General features: G+C 46.9%; 1 protein-coding gene across 1 annotated transcript in view; it reads left to right on the forward strand.

The window, feature by feature from the left end:
- Positions 1-1,898: 1,898 nt before the first annotated feature.
- The window catches only part of RELA (RELA proto-oncogene, NF-kB subunit), a 34,161-nt gene continuing 19,757 nt past the window's right edge, over positions 1,899-16,302 (forward strand). The window contains exon 1 of the mRNA XM_035097831.3: positions 1,899-2,326. Within this exon, the coding sequence (XP_034953722.2) occupies positions 2,278-2,326 (49 nt within the window). The 5' untranslated portion in view covers positions 1,899-2,277. The remainder of the gene's footprint in view (positions 2,327-16,302) is intronic.

Here is a 16,302-nt window from a genome sequence, read left to right on the forward strand (position 1 = left end):
TAGTCTACTGTGGCAGCTGGCCAAGGTCTCAGCCAGAGCAGAGTTTTTCTATCTCTGACTATCTGACCCAGGCATCCCCAAACTTTGGCCCTCCAGATTTTTGGACTACAATTCCCATCTTCCCCAACCACTGGTCCTGTTAGCTAGGGATCATGGGAGTTGTAGGCTAAAACATCTGGAGGGCCACAGTTTGGGGGTGCCTGCTTTTAACTGTAGATGCCAGGGAGTGAACCAGGGACTTTTCACTCTACTACTCAAGGCTCTCATCAACAGGTAACACTGACTCTGTGCAACTACAAGCAGGGTGCTGGTTTTTTGTTTTTTTGTTTTGCCCATTAGAATTCCATTCCATACATAGATAAAAAAGTAAGACTTTTTTTAGTTGAAAAATAAGCAAACAACTGCAAAATAGTAAGCAAGCTTTTGCATATGCATCTTCAGAGATAGACATAATTTAACCAAAAAACTGCTCCTAATACTAGATGTGTGTCAGTGTTGGCTGTAGTCACATGGAGAGTGAAATGAATGCATTCAAGGTGTCCAGAAGTGCTTTCCCTTTTCATAATAAAATAATATCTTCGCATTTCAGAGATAAAAATAGGAATACTAGAGGATACCCAGGTTCAAATCCCCAATTTGGTTATGAAGCTCACCAAGTGAACTTAGCAATGGATAGGGAATTGTGTAGATCATTTTAAGCTCCTTGCATAAATGCATAAATGTGATAAATCAGGTCCCATGTCCAAGGTTGGCATTGTCAGGTACATGCTAAGGGTTTGCAGAGCCTCCTTGCACTGCTGAAATACAGATATGACAGCTATAATTTATGTTACTGAAGACATAGTGTTACTGATAGCATTATGTAACTGAGGACTGCTTTTCAGAAAGCAGTTGGTGGCCACCCAAACAGTCTAATTAAAGAGCAGATAGGAAAACCTTTGCTCCAGAACCAAGAAAGAATAAACAACCCTGGCTTAAGTTGTTGTTGTTGGGGTGTTCTTTTTTTTAGTATTTATTCATTTATTTTTAAAAAAACAACTACAGTATAGGTATTCAGTTTGAAATTTATTGAAAGGTGGGCCCTTGTTTTTACATTTATGGAAAGTAAAGGACACAAAGGTTGGGTGCCCCCCTCCCCCCAGTCCCAGCGCTTACCCAGGGTCTGTGTTCCTTTGGATAGAATGAGGCACAAGGAACTATAGTGACTATGAGATAAATGGTTTGTTCACATAAATAGAACCTGAGCCTAGGATGGAGGTGAACACAGTATTAGATCACCAGAGTGCATCTCCCTGCTTCTCTCATAGCTTCAGCTAGCTTGAGTCCTAGAGCCATGCTCCCCAGTCTCTGGATGGCAGCGGCTCCAGCCAGCAGCCAAGAGGATTCTATCCTTTGTTCCTCCTCCTCCTCCTTATAACAATATATTTCCTTTTAATTCATTCCTGGTACGTATTACATAGTACGTATTATATTGCCTCTCCACCCCGCAACCCCTTCATAGGTCGTCTCCTTTTTTTTCTTTCTCCTGAGAGGCGCATGAGAAGCGAGGGTGTTGGGACGCACAACGCTTCTTGTGCTTGCATACTTTTTAATTTCTTAAGATTTATATACCGTGCCCTTCCTCGTAAGTTCTCAGGGCGCTTCACAGAATAAAACATCGTCCTCCACAACACAATACTAATAACATTTTTATTATTGCTTTTTAAAATATATATATGTCCATGGGGTCACGAAGAGTCGTACACGACTAAACGACTAAACGACAACAAAAATAAAACCCAAAAGGAATCCAGGTTGGGCTCTCCTCGGAGGTTCCCTTTCCCTCCCGAGCCAGCTTAGGAACTTGAGCCCGATCCCTTAGGCCCGCGATTTGCATAAGAGGCGGGGGGGGTGAGGATGAGCGCGAGAGGCGCGAGCGAGAAGCGGGGCGAGGCGGCGCCTTCCCGGCAGGCGGCGGAGTCACGTGGGGCGGGGTGGCGGTGGTTCCTCCGGCCCCGAGGCGTTGCTGCTGCTGCTGCCGCCGCTGCCGCCGAGGTTCCAGCTGAGCGGGCTGGGTGCGCCTGCGTGTCTCGCCTCCTCCGCCGCCGCCGCCTGCGAGCGCCCTTTCCTGCTACTGCGCCGTAGTAGTGGGACTCGGGGGGCGGGGAGGGAGCCTGGGCCTGCCGCCTACCACCGACGGCTTCTAGGCTGGCTTCTTTCCTTCCTTCCTTCCCCGGAGGCGCCTCTTCTCCTGCTCCCGAGGGCCTGCGTGGCGGTGGTGTCCCCCACCCAACTGGCATGGGGGACTCTCTGCCCCAGGGGGGCTTCCAGGCTGCCAACATGGACGGTGAGTACCTTTGCCTTCTGCTTGCAACCTCCTCTCCCCAGTTGTGGGGGTGGGGTGGGGGCATCTTTGCCGTTCTGCCCCAGATGTGGGGCTTCCCCACACCCGCTTTAGTGGAGGGAGGAGGGGGTGTGCATTGTCTTCCTCTCCTCCCTCCACTTTGTTGTTGTTGTTGTTGTTCACGTCGCAACGCATTTGGCAACACAAACGCGTCCTTTGCCATTAACAAATGATACACAACTCTTCCTCGTTGTCGTTGTTATTCGCTTACATTTGAAATCGTTAGACTACATGGGCCATTAGCAAATGATACAGAACATTAACAAATACACACAGAAACACGGTTTGGTGAGTTGCATGCAGTTATGGGTCGGATCCAGTGCTTGCCCTACTCAGAGTAGGCCCAGTGCTTTCCCCCCGGGGGTACTCAAGTGTACGCAGTACCCACACATTTTTTTAAAGAAGAAAAACACTGAGTAGACCTCAGGTATCTGAACAAGCTTATAGAACAAACTGAGTTGGTCTCTAACTTGCTACTGGACAATTTTTTAAAAAAATTAATATATTTTGGCTGCGTCAGACCATCACGGCTACCTACCTGAATCTAGAACTGAGTAGACCTGTTGAAAATAATGGCAGTATTTCTTTTAAACAAACAAACAAACTACTTTCCCTCAGCTGTGAAGTTCCAAATTGAGTTACAGCAATGTAATCATGCAGGTAAAACAATTTTAGATGCAACTATTAAAGCAATCCTGAGCAAATGTAGCAGTGTACAGAGTACAACAAAAATGGGAGATGAGATGGGTCCCACAAAAGTCCCTTACCTGTCAAAGGCCAGGGTTAAAGGGGTGAGTTAGGAAGGAAGAGGGAAATGGTTGGTCCTCTGTTAACTAATACTGTAATAATTTTTATTAGTACCCCACCCATCTGACTGGGTTGCCCCAGCCACTCTGGGTCGCTTCCAACATATATAAAAACATAATAAAACTAGGAAGGTGTGAGGCGGGATGTCTTTGATTTGAAGGAGAGGAGGAGGAATGTTTATTGGTCTCTTAATAAACATTCCCTGTGTGATGTGCAATAAATGAAATGTGTTGCTAGCGTGTGAAGATCCAAGGATCCCCAGGCATGCCTTTCCAGATGGTGGAGGTGTCATATGCCACCCTGGCACCTGGGCATCTTCACTTGGTCGCAAGTGGCCAGTAGCCAGGTGCAAAATGAGCCTAGCGCCTGGCTGATTTCAAGAGGGAGTGGCATTTGGTTGGGGGTATTCCTCTTGCAGCAGGGACATTCTCTGAGTTGGGATGAGAGGATGGGCATCTGAGGAGGAGGTTGGGAGGGGGGGGTGACACACCATGCACACTTTGTGTGTTTCTGATGAACAGCCTAGGCCAACCTGGTGCCCTCCAGATGTTTTGAACCAGCCAGATGTAGCTCAAAACATCTTGAGGGCACTTGAGGTTGGCCAAGCCTGCTTACAAGTTGGACCTGTGCCTGGTTCCTGGAAGAAATTGCTCCTATGTGCTCCACTAATGGCTCCTTGCTGTGTTGTTTCCTACTGCTGCTCTTTATCCTTTGTCTTCAATTGATATGGCTCACAATTTGGATTTTGCTGTTGGAGCCTGGGGGGGGGGAAATAACTTGTAACAGAGGTTTGTCCCCAAACATGGCTGGTCCCGAATGCTTTTAGTTGGTTATCCTTTCTGGATTATACAGTGCTAGTTGATGTGCAGTGATATTTGACTTTCTGTAGTTTTGTAGTGATTACGGTTTATGTAGTATTACCAGCCTGCATGCATCTTAAGATCTTCTGTTAGATTTCTTCTCAAATTTACCCTTCTCAAATGTACCTCAAGCTTTCACGAAGGGGGGGGCAGCTAAACGTAGGGATCCTCTCCTCATGGGAGGCACATCTGGTGTCCACATTGCAAGCTTTTTAGGTTCCGGCTGAAGACCTTCCTACTTTTAGATTTTTGATGATCTTTGGAATGTTGCTCTCTTCTGTTTGTCTTTGTGGGGCGTCCTAGTGGCCATCATCAGCGTTCGAAACTCCCATTATTCTAAGCACAGTTTTGTGACGGGGAATTTCATTAATGCGAGCAGTTTCTGAGCTCTGGGCGCAGTATTGTGCCTAAAATTTCAGATTAAAACTACCACTGCTGGAAGGAAAGCAGAACCTTTTTCTGCCTCCCCACTTCCGGTCACTCTCTGAAGACTGGAGAAGGGACCCTCATAATAATATTAGGGGGGTGGGCAGGGGTATGGCTTTTTTTTTGCAGTTAGGATGCGGACTAGACTATGTGAAAAATGAATATAAGATTTTAGCTGCAGGTCATTCATTTTCAACTTTGTATTCTTGTTATTAAAAAGCACACCTAGGTGCCATTTAGCTCCTAGCTTTCATATCTCAGTTTCTAACACTGGCCATCATATCTTGCTGTGCTGTGTGAGAATGTGGTCAGTGTACTCCTCTGGGTTGTATCCAGCTGAGTTCTACTCCAGGTAGACCCCTTGAAATGAAGAGACCTCAGTCAGTCATCTCATTCATTTAAATGGACCTACTCTTGGGTGCAACTAATACAATCCTAAACTATCAATGTGTTTAATGAATGGCAGTGATGCATGTGTGCCCTCTAACCAATTCTTATGTGCTAGAGTGGGAACAGATAAAGCTGCTCATCCTTGCCCAAATGATTCTTCCCTGTCATCATGATGCTGCCTTTTAACAAAGGTATGTATGTTCCCTCCACTAGAGCCCTGTGAGGTAGGCCAGGCTCAGCGATAGTGACTGGCTGAAGTTTGCCCACCTGAGTGTAGATTTCAACCTGAGATCCGCCCCCACCAAGCCCTAGTCTGCCACTCTAAAGCACTCTGCGCTACTGGCTCTATACTGCAACAAATTCTGACAGTCATTTGCATGAAATTAAAAAGCTGTTCCTTTTCTTGGTCTTTTACCTCTTGCACCTGTGGCCCTCCAGGTGTTTGTTGGACTCTTAACTCCCATCGGCTCCTGCTAGCATGGCCATTGATCAGGGATGATCAATTGATCTATTTAAAATATAAATACACTGTTTATAATAAAAAAAATTGGGGAGGAGGTTGCCTTAACAATGGGAGATGCAGTCGAACACCTGGAGGGTGGTGGGTTCCCCAGACCCTGCCTTAGGCAGTGGGGAGAAACAATATTGTACACTTTCATAATTTCAAAAAGAAACATCAAATTACAAAAACTGCACCGTTTATTAAAACTGTTGTTTGTTTAGAGATGGGGACTCTCTGGACCTTTGGATGTTGTTGGACTCAGCTGACACGGGAGTTGCACATGGATTATGGGAGTTGTAGTTCACCAATATCTGGAGGGCCACAGGGTTCCCTGTCACTGCCTTAGTTGATGTTCCTGAATCACAGAGGTGATGGCTCTGCCTACTATGGTGAGAAAAATAAATGTGCTAGGGCTGCGAGAAGCTGTTGTTTGGTCCTGTTAGCTTTGTGTTGAGGCATTGATTGGTTATTATTCCATGTATATCATACTGTTCCTGATGAACCATAATAAGCCAGCAACCCTGTGAAAACTGGGTGACACAGCTGCTGCTTTAGGTAGCTTGTCTAGCACCACCATCTATCCCAGGGAGCGGGGAGCTGGATTTTGACCTGCAGGCCAAATTTTTATCTTGCATACCTTTCATGGGCCGAATCTGACATAACAATGACATCAAGCAGTGATCAATGACCCCCAGGACATTAACGCACCGCATGACACTTTTAAAGAGGCCTGCATGCTGCTTTAAGGCGCTGCTGATCAGCAGATTCGGAATCACTGCTTCGCCACTGATGGGTCCTGACTTCAAGCCTGCACTGTGCAGGGATTGGCTGCACAATTGAGTTTCCCACAGGGAGCTCAGTTGCCCAGCCAATTGAGATGCGTCTGTACCTACCTTCCATTTGATGATGCATTTGACATCTGGCGTGGGGCGCAGGTGGGTGGTGGTTTTGGGAAACTGTTATTGTGAGCCAAATGTGGCCCGTTGGCCAAAGGTTCCCCACCCTAATTTATCCAGGTGGTGGCTGCTGCTGGAGATCTTATGCATCTCTTCCTGGAGCTGCCAAGGGCTGAAGTCTGCATGCAACTCCTTGGGCCATGGGCTACTACATATCCTATGTTTCCTATCTGAAACTCTGCTCTCCAGCCCCACATGTGCAGGAGGCGGTGTTGTAGTCAACGCAGTGGTGAGGGCAGTTGCTAGCATTTAAACTAAGCAACAGGCTCTGGGCCTCTCCCGCAAAGCACTAAGCAATTGGGCACGGCGCTGTTTTTTTAGAATTCAAGCCAATGAGAAGGATTTGTTTTGGGGAAAAGCAAAACTCAGTCAGGACAGGAAGTGCTTCATCTCCTGGCCTCTCTATTTCTCTGAGTCGCAGGGCAAGATAACTGGGACCTGTTCCAAAATGGGCAGGCCTAGCTACAGCATAGCTCCAGAGGCCCAAATGCCTACACCCTTATTCCTGTGCCTCAAAAGAAAAGAATGGGCAGAATTTCTGGCTTAGTTTTCCTTGTGCGCCTTGACAAGGCTTTTGCCAGTGACCAGCCCTGACAAGCAGGGACACTACTGTGTCCCTCTATTTGTTGCTGGACCAAAGCTCCCACCATCCTCTGTTGTTGCCCATGCTGGCTGGGGCTAGTGTAGTGCAACATCTGTGGGCACCAGGCTCCTTATCCTCCCTCTAAGCCTGCCCATACCTTATTTACATTGTTTGTGTGGATAAAGTGGATGGGAGCTACGAAACAGGTTTGCCACTCTGAGCTCTTTGGGATGAAAATGCAGTAGTGCCTCCGGTTGCGGACGGGATCCGTTCCGGAGCTCCAGTTGGATCCCGAAGTTTCTGCAACTGGAGGGACCGCTTCTGCACATGCGTGTGGCACGGTAGAGTGCTTCTGCGCATGCACATGTGGTGAAACACTTCTGGGTTTGCCGCTTTCAAAATCCGAAGTTTATGTTACCTGAGGGCAACATAAGCCGAGGTGCTACTGTAATGAAATAGTTGGTGGTGAAGCGAAATAATGTTGGGCTATTGATCAGAGCTCGTGGTTGTGGAGCTTGTACAGTTTGCATTTCTGTAACCAGCATGAAATCAGAGCTTGCTTGCTTCCATCTGGAATTAGGTGTCACTCAGTAGAAGCTCAGATATATCATCCAATTGCCAAATGGCGCCTAAAACTTAGGTTACGGAATGTCTAGGCACCATTCCCCCCCCCCCAAATTGATGGGTGTTGCTGTCCATTTCATTTCTGCACCACTTTATATTTTAAAGAGCAAATCTCAGAGCTGTTTACAACACATTGAGACATCAAATAAAAAAAATGCAGAATAAAACAAATCCAAGCTTCAAGGGTAATATTTCAGATCCTTCTCTAAGGGAGATTTTGCTTTCCCCAGTTGCCATCCTGGCATCCAGAGTTCTCTACAGGCCATGACTGGACCTGTGCCAGATGCAAAACACGTCTGGCGCCTAGCTAATTTTGAACACAGTGTCATTGCAAAGGGGTATGGGCATATTCTGGAGTTCATTGGAAGCTCATGGGAACAGTTTCTTTGTAAGACCGTCTTGGCCAGGGAATTGGTTCAGATCTGTGGATCTTGCTTAGTGTGCAAGGGTAGTGGTGGGAGTGGGGCAGAGCCCCACATTCTCCAGCAGAACCTCTGTCTACCTTTGGGGATGGAATGCAGGGCTCTGGCAGAGCACACACTTTGCATGAAAAATGTCCCAAGTCTAGCCACCCACCGACATCAAGGTAGCAGGATTAAGTAAGACTGAAAAACTACGGCAGGCATCCCCAAACTGCGGCCCTCCAGATGTTTTGGCCTACAACTCCCATGATCCCTAGCTAACAGGACCAGTGGTCGGGGAAGATGGGAATTGTAGTCCAAAACATCTGGAGGGCCGAGGTTTGGGGATGCCTGCTCTAGGGAGCCACAGCCAATCTGTGTGGACGATACTGAAGCAAATGGATCAGTGTTCTGATACAGTATAAGGCAGCTTCCTGTGTTCCTATTTGGGAAGAGCTGCTGCTCAGTGGTAGAGCATGTGCTTTGCATACAGAAGGTCCTGAGTTCAATCTCCTGGAATCACTGGCACCATGCAGGGATTACCGGTATGTGGGGGGCGAGGGATTTGGAGAAGAAAGTTTTTGCAAAGCATAATTGCAGTGCAGAAGTGGCTTGAGAATGTAATCGGTAATTGGATTCTGACTGTCTTGGTGTAGAGAACCCTGCTAAGGGTGTGTGGCAGAAACCCGGTCTCTCTTCTTCTTTTTTACAAATAGCGATGTCCCAGATGTGGTTTTTTTGGCTGTAACCTGCATTTGGTAGACGAATAAAATCTGACGATGATATCATAGAATTGTAGAGTTGAAAGGGACCATGAGGGTCATCTTTTGCAATGCATGAGTCTTTTGCCCAACGTGGGGCTTGAACCCACAACCCTGAGATTAAGAGTCTTGTGCTTTCTACCAACTGAGATATGGACAGTAATGGGGTGAGGGGGTGCACACAAGCCTTGTCATGCATAGGAAGAATAAGCTGAGGGGGCTGCACCATTGTGCCTCAAAACATGCTCCTTTCACATCTGCACATTTGATGTGCATTAGAAGGAGTTCTATGTAGTTGCATTGATGCATGTGTGGAGCTTCATGTGGGATGGGGCCCTGATTGGGCAATGCTCTCTCCTCACGTAGAGGAGCTCTGCACACTCAAAGCAAATTGGCACATACCCGTATATACTCGAGTATAAGCCGACCCGAATATAAGCCGAGGCACCTAATTTTACCTCAAAAAACTGGGAAAACTTATTTACTCGAGTATAAGCCGAGGGTGGGAAATGCAGCAGCTACTAGTAAATTTCAAAAATAAACATCGCCCTATGCCTTTCCCAGCTGTCGGTGGCAGGGGGGGGGGAGAAGCGGTGAGGAAGGATCCCCGCCGCCTCGCACAGAGCAGGCATAGGACGGGGTCCTGTGCCTTTCTCCGCTGCCATCCGCCTCACTCGAGTATAAGCCAAGGGCGGCTTTTTCAGCACATTTTTTTTGTGCTGAAAAAGTAGGCTTATACTCGAGTATATACAGTATATAGAGTGTGTGTGCATCAGGTCTGTATGTTAAAACTCAATAAAAAATGTTCTGGAGGGAAATACTGTATGTACATAATGTCTAATGAATGGAATTGAGGGGGAGGGATGGTGGAAGAGGGGCTAGCTCACAGAGCTCCCCACAACCCCCCCTCTGCACATTTTTTAAAGTCTCTCTTGCGAGTTCAGATTTGCATATGTGAGTTTAGCAAGGAAGTTGTTCCAGGCCATAAACCAGGATTCTTAGGTAATAGGAACAGGGAAGGTCCATCTGTGTCTGGAACTGGGAAGAGCCAATAGCCAGATTGGCAATACTGGTCTTCGTTGGGCAGGAGGGCCTATGTGGCACAGGGAAAGCCTAGACCAATAATAATAATAATAATAATAATAATAATAATAATATATTATTTATACCCAGCCCATCTCGCTGGGTTTCCCCAGCCACTCTGGGCGGCTTCCAACAGAAATATTAGAATACACTAATTTCTTTAAGATTAAAAGCTTCCCTAAACAGGGCTGCCTTCAGATGTTTTCTAAAAGTCTGGTAGTTGTTTTTCTCTTTGACATCTGGTGGGAGGGCGTTCCACAGGGCGGGTGCCACTACTGAGAAGGCCCTCTGCCTGCTTTCCTGTAGCTTTGCTTCTCGCAGTGAGGGAACCGCCGGAAGGCCCTTGGCACTGGACCTCAGTGTCCGGGCAGAATGATGGGGGTGGAGATGCTCCTTCAGGTATACTGGACCGAGGCCGTTTAGGGCTTTAAAGGTCAGCACAAACACTTTGAATTGTGCTTGGAAACGTACTGGTGGTGTGCCAGGAGAGGATGGTAAGATTCAAGGACAAACAAATAAACATTTAAGCATTTCAGTATAACATAGTTTTGGGTTTTCCAGTGTATTTCTTATCAACCAAAAAACCTTGATGTGCCTCAAGCCAGTTTCTACTCCAAAAAAAAGTTTGAGAACCACTTGCCTAGACTTTGCATGTAGGTTCAGTCTCCTGGCGCTTGGCTTTCAGGTAGCAGAGCTATTGAATTACAGGATGGAACCTGCTCCCACAAGTTGTGGCAATGGCCACCCAGCTGGATGACTTTGTACGAGAATTAGACAACATGAACTTGGAGGATAAAGGCTGTGATCTTTGCTGTTGGAGGCACTTGGCCTCTGAACACCAGTTGCTGGGAATGGCAGGTCGGGAGAGCACTGTTGCATTTGGGGCCTGCTTATGGGTTTCCCATTGTGGGCATCCGGTAGGCCCCTGTGAGAACAGGATGCTGGACTAGGTGGGCCCCCTTTGAACCTGATCCTGTAGACGTTGATATGTACCACCGCCAGTCCTGAGACCCTGAAGAAGCTCTTTCAGTTAAGGTAGAAAAATACAGTGGTACCTCGCAAGACGAATTTAATTCGTTCCGTGAGTCAATTCGTTTAGCGAAAAATTTGTCTTGTGAATCGCGGTTTCCCATAGGAATGCATTGAAATTTCTTTTTTTGCCCATAGGAACGCATTAATTAAATTTCAATGCATTCCTATGGGAAACCGCGATTCACAAGACAAGTTTTTCGCAAAATGAATTCGTCTTGCGAGTCACCATCAGATCACAAGAAGCATTCGTCTTGCGAAAAATTCATCTTGCAGGACATTCGTCTTGCGAGGTACCACTGTATTGTGTGCTAACTCCATTCTCCTGAAGTCCTTGCCTGCTCGCCATAGGTGAGTGAGCTGGCTGGCAGAAGGTGGGAGAACAGGCTGCTCCATCCGTCTTCTTTACCCAGTACACCTATTAACTTCATTACATTTGTATCCCACCTTTTCACCCAGATTGGGCTTCATGCCTGAGTGGGGATTAGAACTCTGGTCTCCCAGGTCCTAGTCCAACTGCGGCTCTCCAGATGTTTTGGCCTACAACTCCCATGATCCCTAGCTAATAGGACCAGTGGTTGGGGAAGATGGGAATTGTAGTCCAAAACATCTGGAGGGCCGGAGTTTGGGGGTGCCTGCCCTAGTCTGACATTCTAACCATTACACCAGGGCAGTGGGGATGCAGTGGGCTGTTTCAGGAAGGACAGAGCTCTCAATCTTTTTTTCCTATCTGCTCCCCAGCAGGCTAGTTTTGCATTTATTGCAAGGTAGCAGCTTTTTGGGGTAGACTGACTTGGGTCCGCTATCTCTCTCTCTCCTTTCTGATAAATGACACAATAACTCAGGCATCCCCAAACTGCGGCCTTCCAGATGTTTTGGCCTACAACTCCCATGATCCCTAGCTAACAGGACCAGTGGTCAGGGATGATAGCAATTGTAGTCCAAAACATCTGGAGGGCCGAAGTTTGGGGGTGTCTGCATAACTCCTTGCAGATCATAGAAAGTGGTAGTCAGTGGGAGACCCTCTGAGCATGTGCAGTGAATGCCCGACAGTAGGACTTCCAGATCAGAGTATGGATCATGAGGTAGATTTGAATCCTGGCGCCTTCTATTTCCTTACCTTAAAAAAAAGTTTAGTCACTCTTTCTCCATGTACACTCTTTTACACACACCTGCATGCACCTTTAAAAAAAAGAGAGAGAGAGAATAATGTAGAATTATGGCATTTCTACAATTCATTTGCATTCCATATCCCTTAGGCAAGAAATACCCTTGGTTCTTCTCCCTTCTTTTCCCTTTTCTCTCGTAAGATCGAGCCCTGTCCCCATTTCTTAAAGCTTGTGTTTTCTGTCAACGTTTGGGTATCTGGAAATGTGTCTCTCTCAAACTTCCTCTTTTTGGGGCCCGAAACAAAGAACATTGTGTGTCTGGTTTTGAAACTCAGTTTTCTTGGGGGGGGGGCTGTCTCAGCTTCTGCATTGTGTGGTATGCCTGTGTTGTTGTTGTTGTTGTTGTTTGGTTTGTTTTCCTAAGGGGAAACTGTGTAAGGTCTCATTCAGCAGAAACCCCAACAGTATGTTTTATGGCACCTTAAAAAAGACTGAAGCAGATTTGCTGTGGCATCAGGTGGCGCAAGAGCCAGTGTGGTTAGGAGTGTCTGACCAGGTCTGGGGAGACTAGGTTCAGAAGCCATGGGTCTTACGCAGACGAGACCCATTGAGGTCAATAGACGTGTCTACCATAGGCTCATTGCATTGGGTCTATGCTGAGTAGAACTTAGCTGGATTCAACCCCATGTAGCCATAAAACTCTCCTACTGGGTGACTTAGTGTGTATGTGGAAGAACCTTTTTCACCCCAAGGGCCGCATTCCTTTCTGGATAACTTTCCTGGGGCCACACGCAGTGTTTGAAATTAGCTGGGCGCATTTTGCACCTGACTATTGGCCACTTGTGACCGAGTGGAGATGGCTAGGCGCCAGGCTGGTTGGTGCCTGACATCTCCACCCTCTGGAGGCACATGCTTAGGGATCCTTGCATCTTGACTGCTTTCACAGCACTAGCAAAACATCCTGTAGAGCTCTATCCATTATAGTTTAGTGGCACAATCAGATAAAATCAGGAACCAAAATGCTTTTTTCTGTGCAGCCTGAGCAGGAGCAGTGAGCTTGTCTTCACTTACCCCACCCCACTGCCCTGCTCGCAATTTTGAAGAATATTCTTATGTTATGAATGGTCCACGTCACCATTACGAAAAATAGGAATGAATGGATATGTGCAGTGTCCCTGGATCAAGTGACATTCAGTGAGTACAACCCATAGTGGTTCAGTGCTGGGAAGCTGTTTTTGGACTACAATTCCCACCATCCCTGACTACTGGTCTTGCTAGCTAGGGAAGATGGGAGTTGTAGTCCAACAAACCCTGGTCTGAAGGCACATGAGGCTGTACTACTTCGCTGAAGCTAAGGAGGTATGGATCTGGTCTGCACTTGGATGTTCAACTGCTTGGGAACCTCATTTGTGCTTCCCTCTGAGCTGCACGATGGGAGAAAGTTGCCTGGCATGCAATGATGGGTTACTGACTTTACACTCCTTGTCCTTATTTGAACTGGCGACGTATCAGCATGAGAACAAAGAAGAAATACCAGACCATTCACTTTTTCTTGAGACTTGCACAGCTCAGATTTGTATTTCCAATTTATATGGTCAGAAATAGACCTTAAGCCAGGCTCCCTCTTCCCTATTTAACTTTTCCATGGTTTTCTTTATGTTGCTTTGGTTGCATTATTTTTCGTAAAGCAACAAATGTGGGGAATTCAGTATGCCTCTGAGTAACACTGAGTGGGAAACGCAAGTGGGGAGAGTGGCTGTTGCCCCCGGTCCTCTTAGTGGGCTTCCCAGAGGCACTTGGTGGGCCTCTGAGCCTGGTCCAGCACTGCCCTCTTTTTATGATCGGAAACCAAGGAAATAGAACAAAATGTAACTGGAAGAAATGTATTTTGAATATTCAGGAACTATGCTCTACATCAGGGGTCACCAAACTTTTTTCAGCAGGAGGCCGGTCCACTGTCTCCCAGACCTTGTGGGGGGCCGGACTGTATTTTTTTTATAAAAAAAAAATGAACGAATTCCTATGCCCCACAAATAACCCAGAGATGCATTTTAAATAAAAGGACACATTCTACTCATGTAAAAACACCAGGCAGGCCCCACAAATAACCCAGGGATGCATTTAAAATAAAAGGACACATTCTACTCATGTAAAAACATGCTGATTCCTGGACCGTCCGCGGGCCGGATTTAGAAGGCAATTGGGCCGCATCCGGCCCCCGGGCCTTAGTCTGGGGACCCCTGCTCTACATGTTTCATTTGGATTCTTGATATAAACATCTACACCAGGCATCCCCAAACTTTGGCCCTCCAGATGTTTTGGACTACAGTTCCCATCATCCCTGACCACTGGTCCTGTTAGCTAGGGATCGTGAGAGTTGTAGGCCAAAACCTCTGGAGGGCCACAGTTTGGGGATGCCTGATCTACACCATATATCTTAAGCACGTGACTTCTCCCAAAGAATCCTGGGAATGGTAGTTTAGCCTCAAAACCAACACCCTTAACAGACTACAGTTCCCAGGAAGCCATGTGCTTTAAACGTAGGGTTTCAGGTGGGTTTTAGGTTGAGAGAAAGAAGAGAGACTTGACTTGCCCTCACCAATCCAGAGGCTCATGGCTGAGCAGGCCAACTGCACTTGGATTTTCTACGCTTAAAGCCCCAGTTGCCTTGCTTTGCAGTTCTGCACACTTGCGCGTCAATCAGTATAGCTGAGATTGTGTTTAAAAAGGGAGATAAATTAATGTTCTATGTCTAGGTTTTATCTAAACTTTGCACCCAGTAGAGCCAGTTTTTCCAGCTGGAACAAAACATTGCAAAGATGTGCATGAGAGCTTAGTTTAGCGCCCTTGATTTTTTACTACTTTGCTAGACACAGGCTGGTAGTTTTATCTGGTTGCCTTGCTGTTACCTGAGACATTGGCAGCCATTGCCCAGCCTCTCCCAAGTCTGCCTTTGAAGCCATAAGGACTAGAAACTTGTGTGCGCATGCATTTTCTCTCTCTTTAAATCCAGGAAGCTTAGTTCAGCACCCTTTTACCACCTTCAGAGCGTTTTTTTCCTGTGCTGCAGCGTAACCACAGCCTCTGGTAGGGCAGTCCAGCCTTTTGATCTTTTTCTTCTTGGCGTTACTTAACATTAGCAGTTTCAGCTTCCGTTTCACATAGGGAGGCCCACATTTGTATCCTGGCCTCTGGTTGTTGTGTGCGTGCAAGCGAGCCCGGAGTTCCATGACACACAGGCCTGCCTCCCACCTTTTCCTCTTTCTTTCCATTGCTCTTTGTTGGTGGCTGTGATGGACCAATGGGGAGGCAGTCTTTATTCCGAAAGAGAGAGAGAGAAAGCATGCTTGAAAGTCTTCCACTTATTAGGCCGGACCTCCTGACATGCCCTAAACAAAAAGGAGTGGGGAAACCCCTCTCTTCCCCAGCCTATGGCCCTCACTTGCCCTGATCTTTGCCCTCCTTCAGAACTTGTGTCTGTCTGGAATGTGTCCTTGAACTGTGGGGTGTCTTGCTTGCCTGGGTGGAGAGAAGTGCGGGGGCTAACCTCTCGGCTTTGGCGTGGCTGGAATGTAGCTGGAATTGTACCTTCCATATATATTTCTCTGCCCGCCACTGGGATGTGGCCCCTGGAAGGTTGCTTGCAAGGAAATTTGGCCCTTGGGCTGTAGAGGTTTTCCCTGCCCTAGGGGTTGGCAGGGTGGGGCTCTGGCAAGGGACCCCTCAGTTAAACCCAACTCCATAAATACTAAACATAAGGTGTTCCAGATTTACTTTGCCAAAGTACAGAAGGTACAGGCTTTAATCAAACCTTGTGCAATAAACACAAGAGCTCTTTTTTTTTCATCTTGAAGAGCAGGAGAAAAAAACTTTAAAGTGGTGGCTTTTTAGTGGGAGATTTTTAGTGAGAAATTTCAGAGGAACAGCTCGTAAACCGAACACAGCCAGAAGTTTCTTTTGGAAAAACAGGAAAGATTGGACGAAACTGATCCCTCATTCAGACATCTCAAAAAAAGTCGCTGCAACTTAACTCGTTCCATTTGTACCTGTTTGAGTAGAGCCCTGGGTTTCTGAGTATGTGCAGAGTTCCCTGCAGAAAGGAGGTTCCAGAAGGGGGGTGTAAGGCAGGAATGGGGGAGCCTGTGGCCTTCTGGATGTTGTTGTACTCCCAAGTCCCATCAGCCCCAGCTAGCATGGCCAGTGATTATAGGAATTGTAGTCTAGCAACAACTTCCACCCCCATTGTAAGTCCTTGCAGGGCCTCGAGTCACCTGGTTTGAATGGCTCCAACGGTGTCTCATACAAATTTGAGATCAGTAAAAGCCTGCCTCCTTCCTTGGAGAAAAGTGTGGTATCAACCAGTGAGAAAATCTGTGAAATTAAATGAC

This window comes from Zootoca vivipara, chromosome 16 (assembly GCF_965207765.1).
Source record: "Zootoca vivipara chromosome 16, rZooViv2.hap1.1, whole genome shotgun sequence".
Classification (NCBI taxonomy): domain Eukaryota; kingdom Metazoa; phylum Chordata; class Lepidosauria; order Squamata; family Lacertidae; genus Zootoca; species Zootoca vivipara.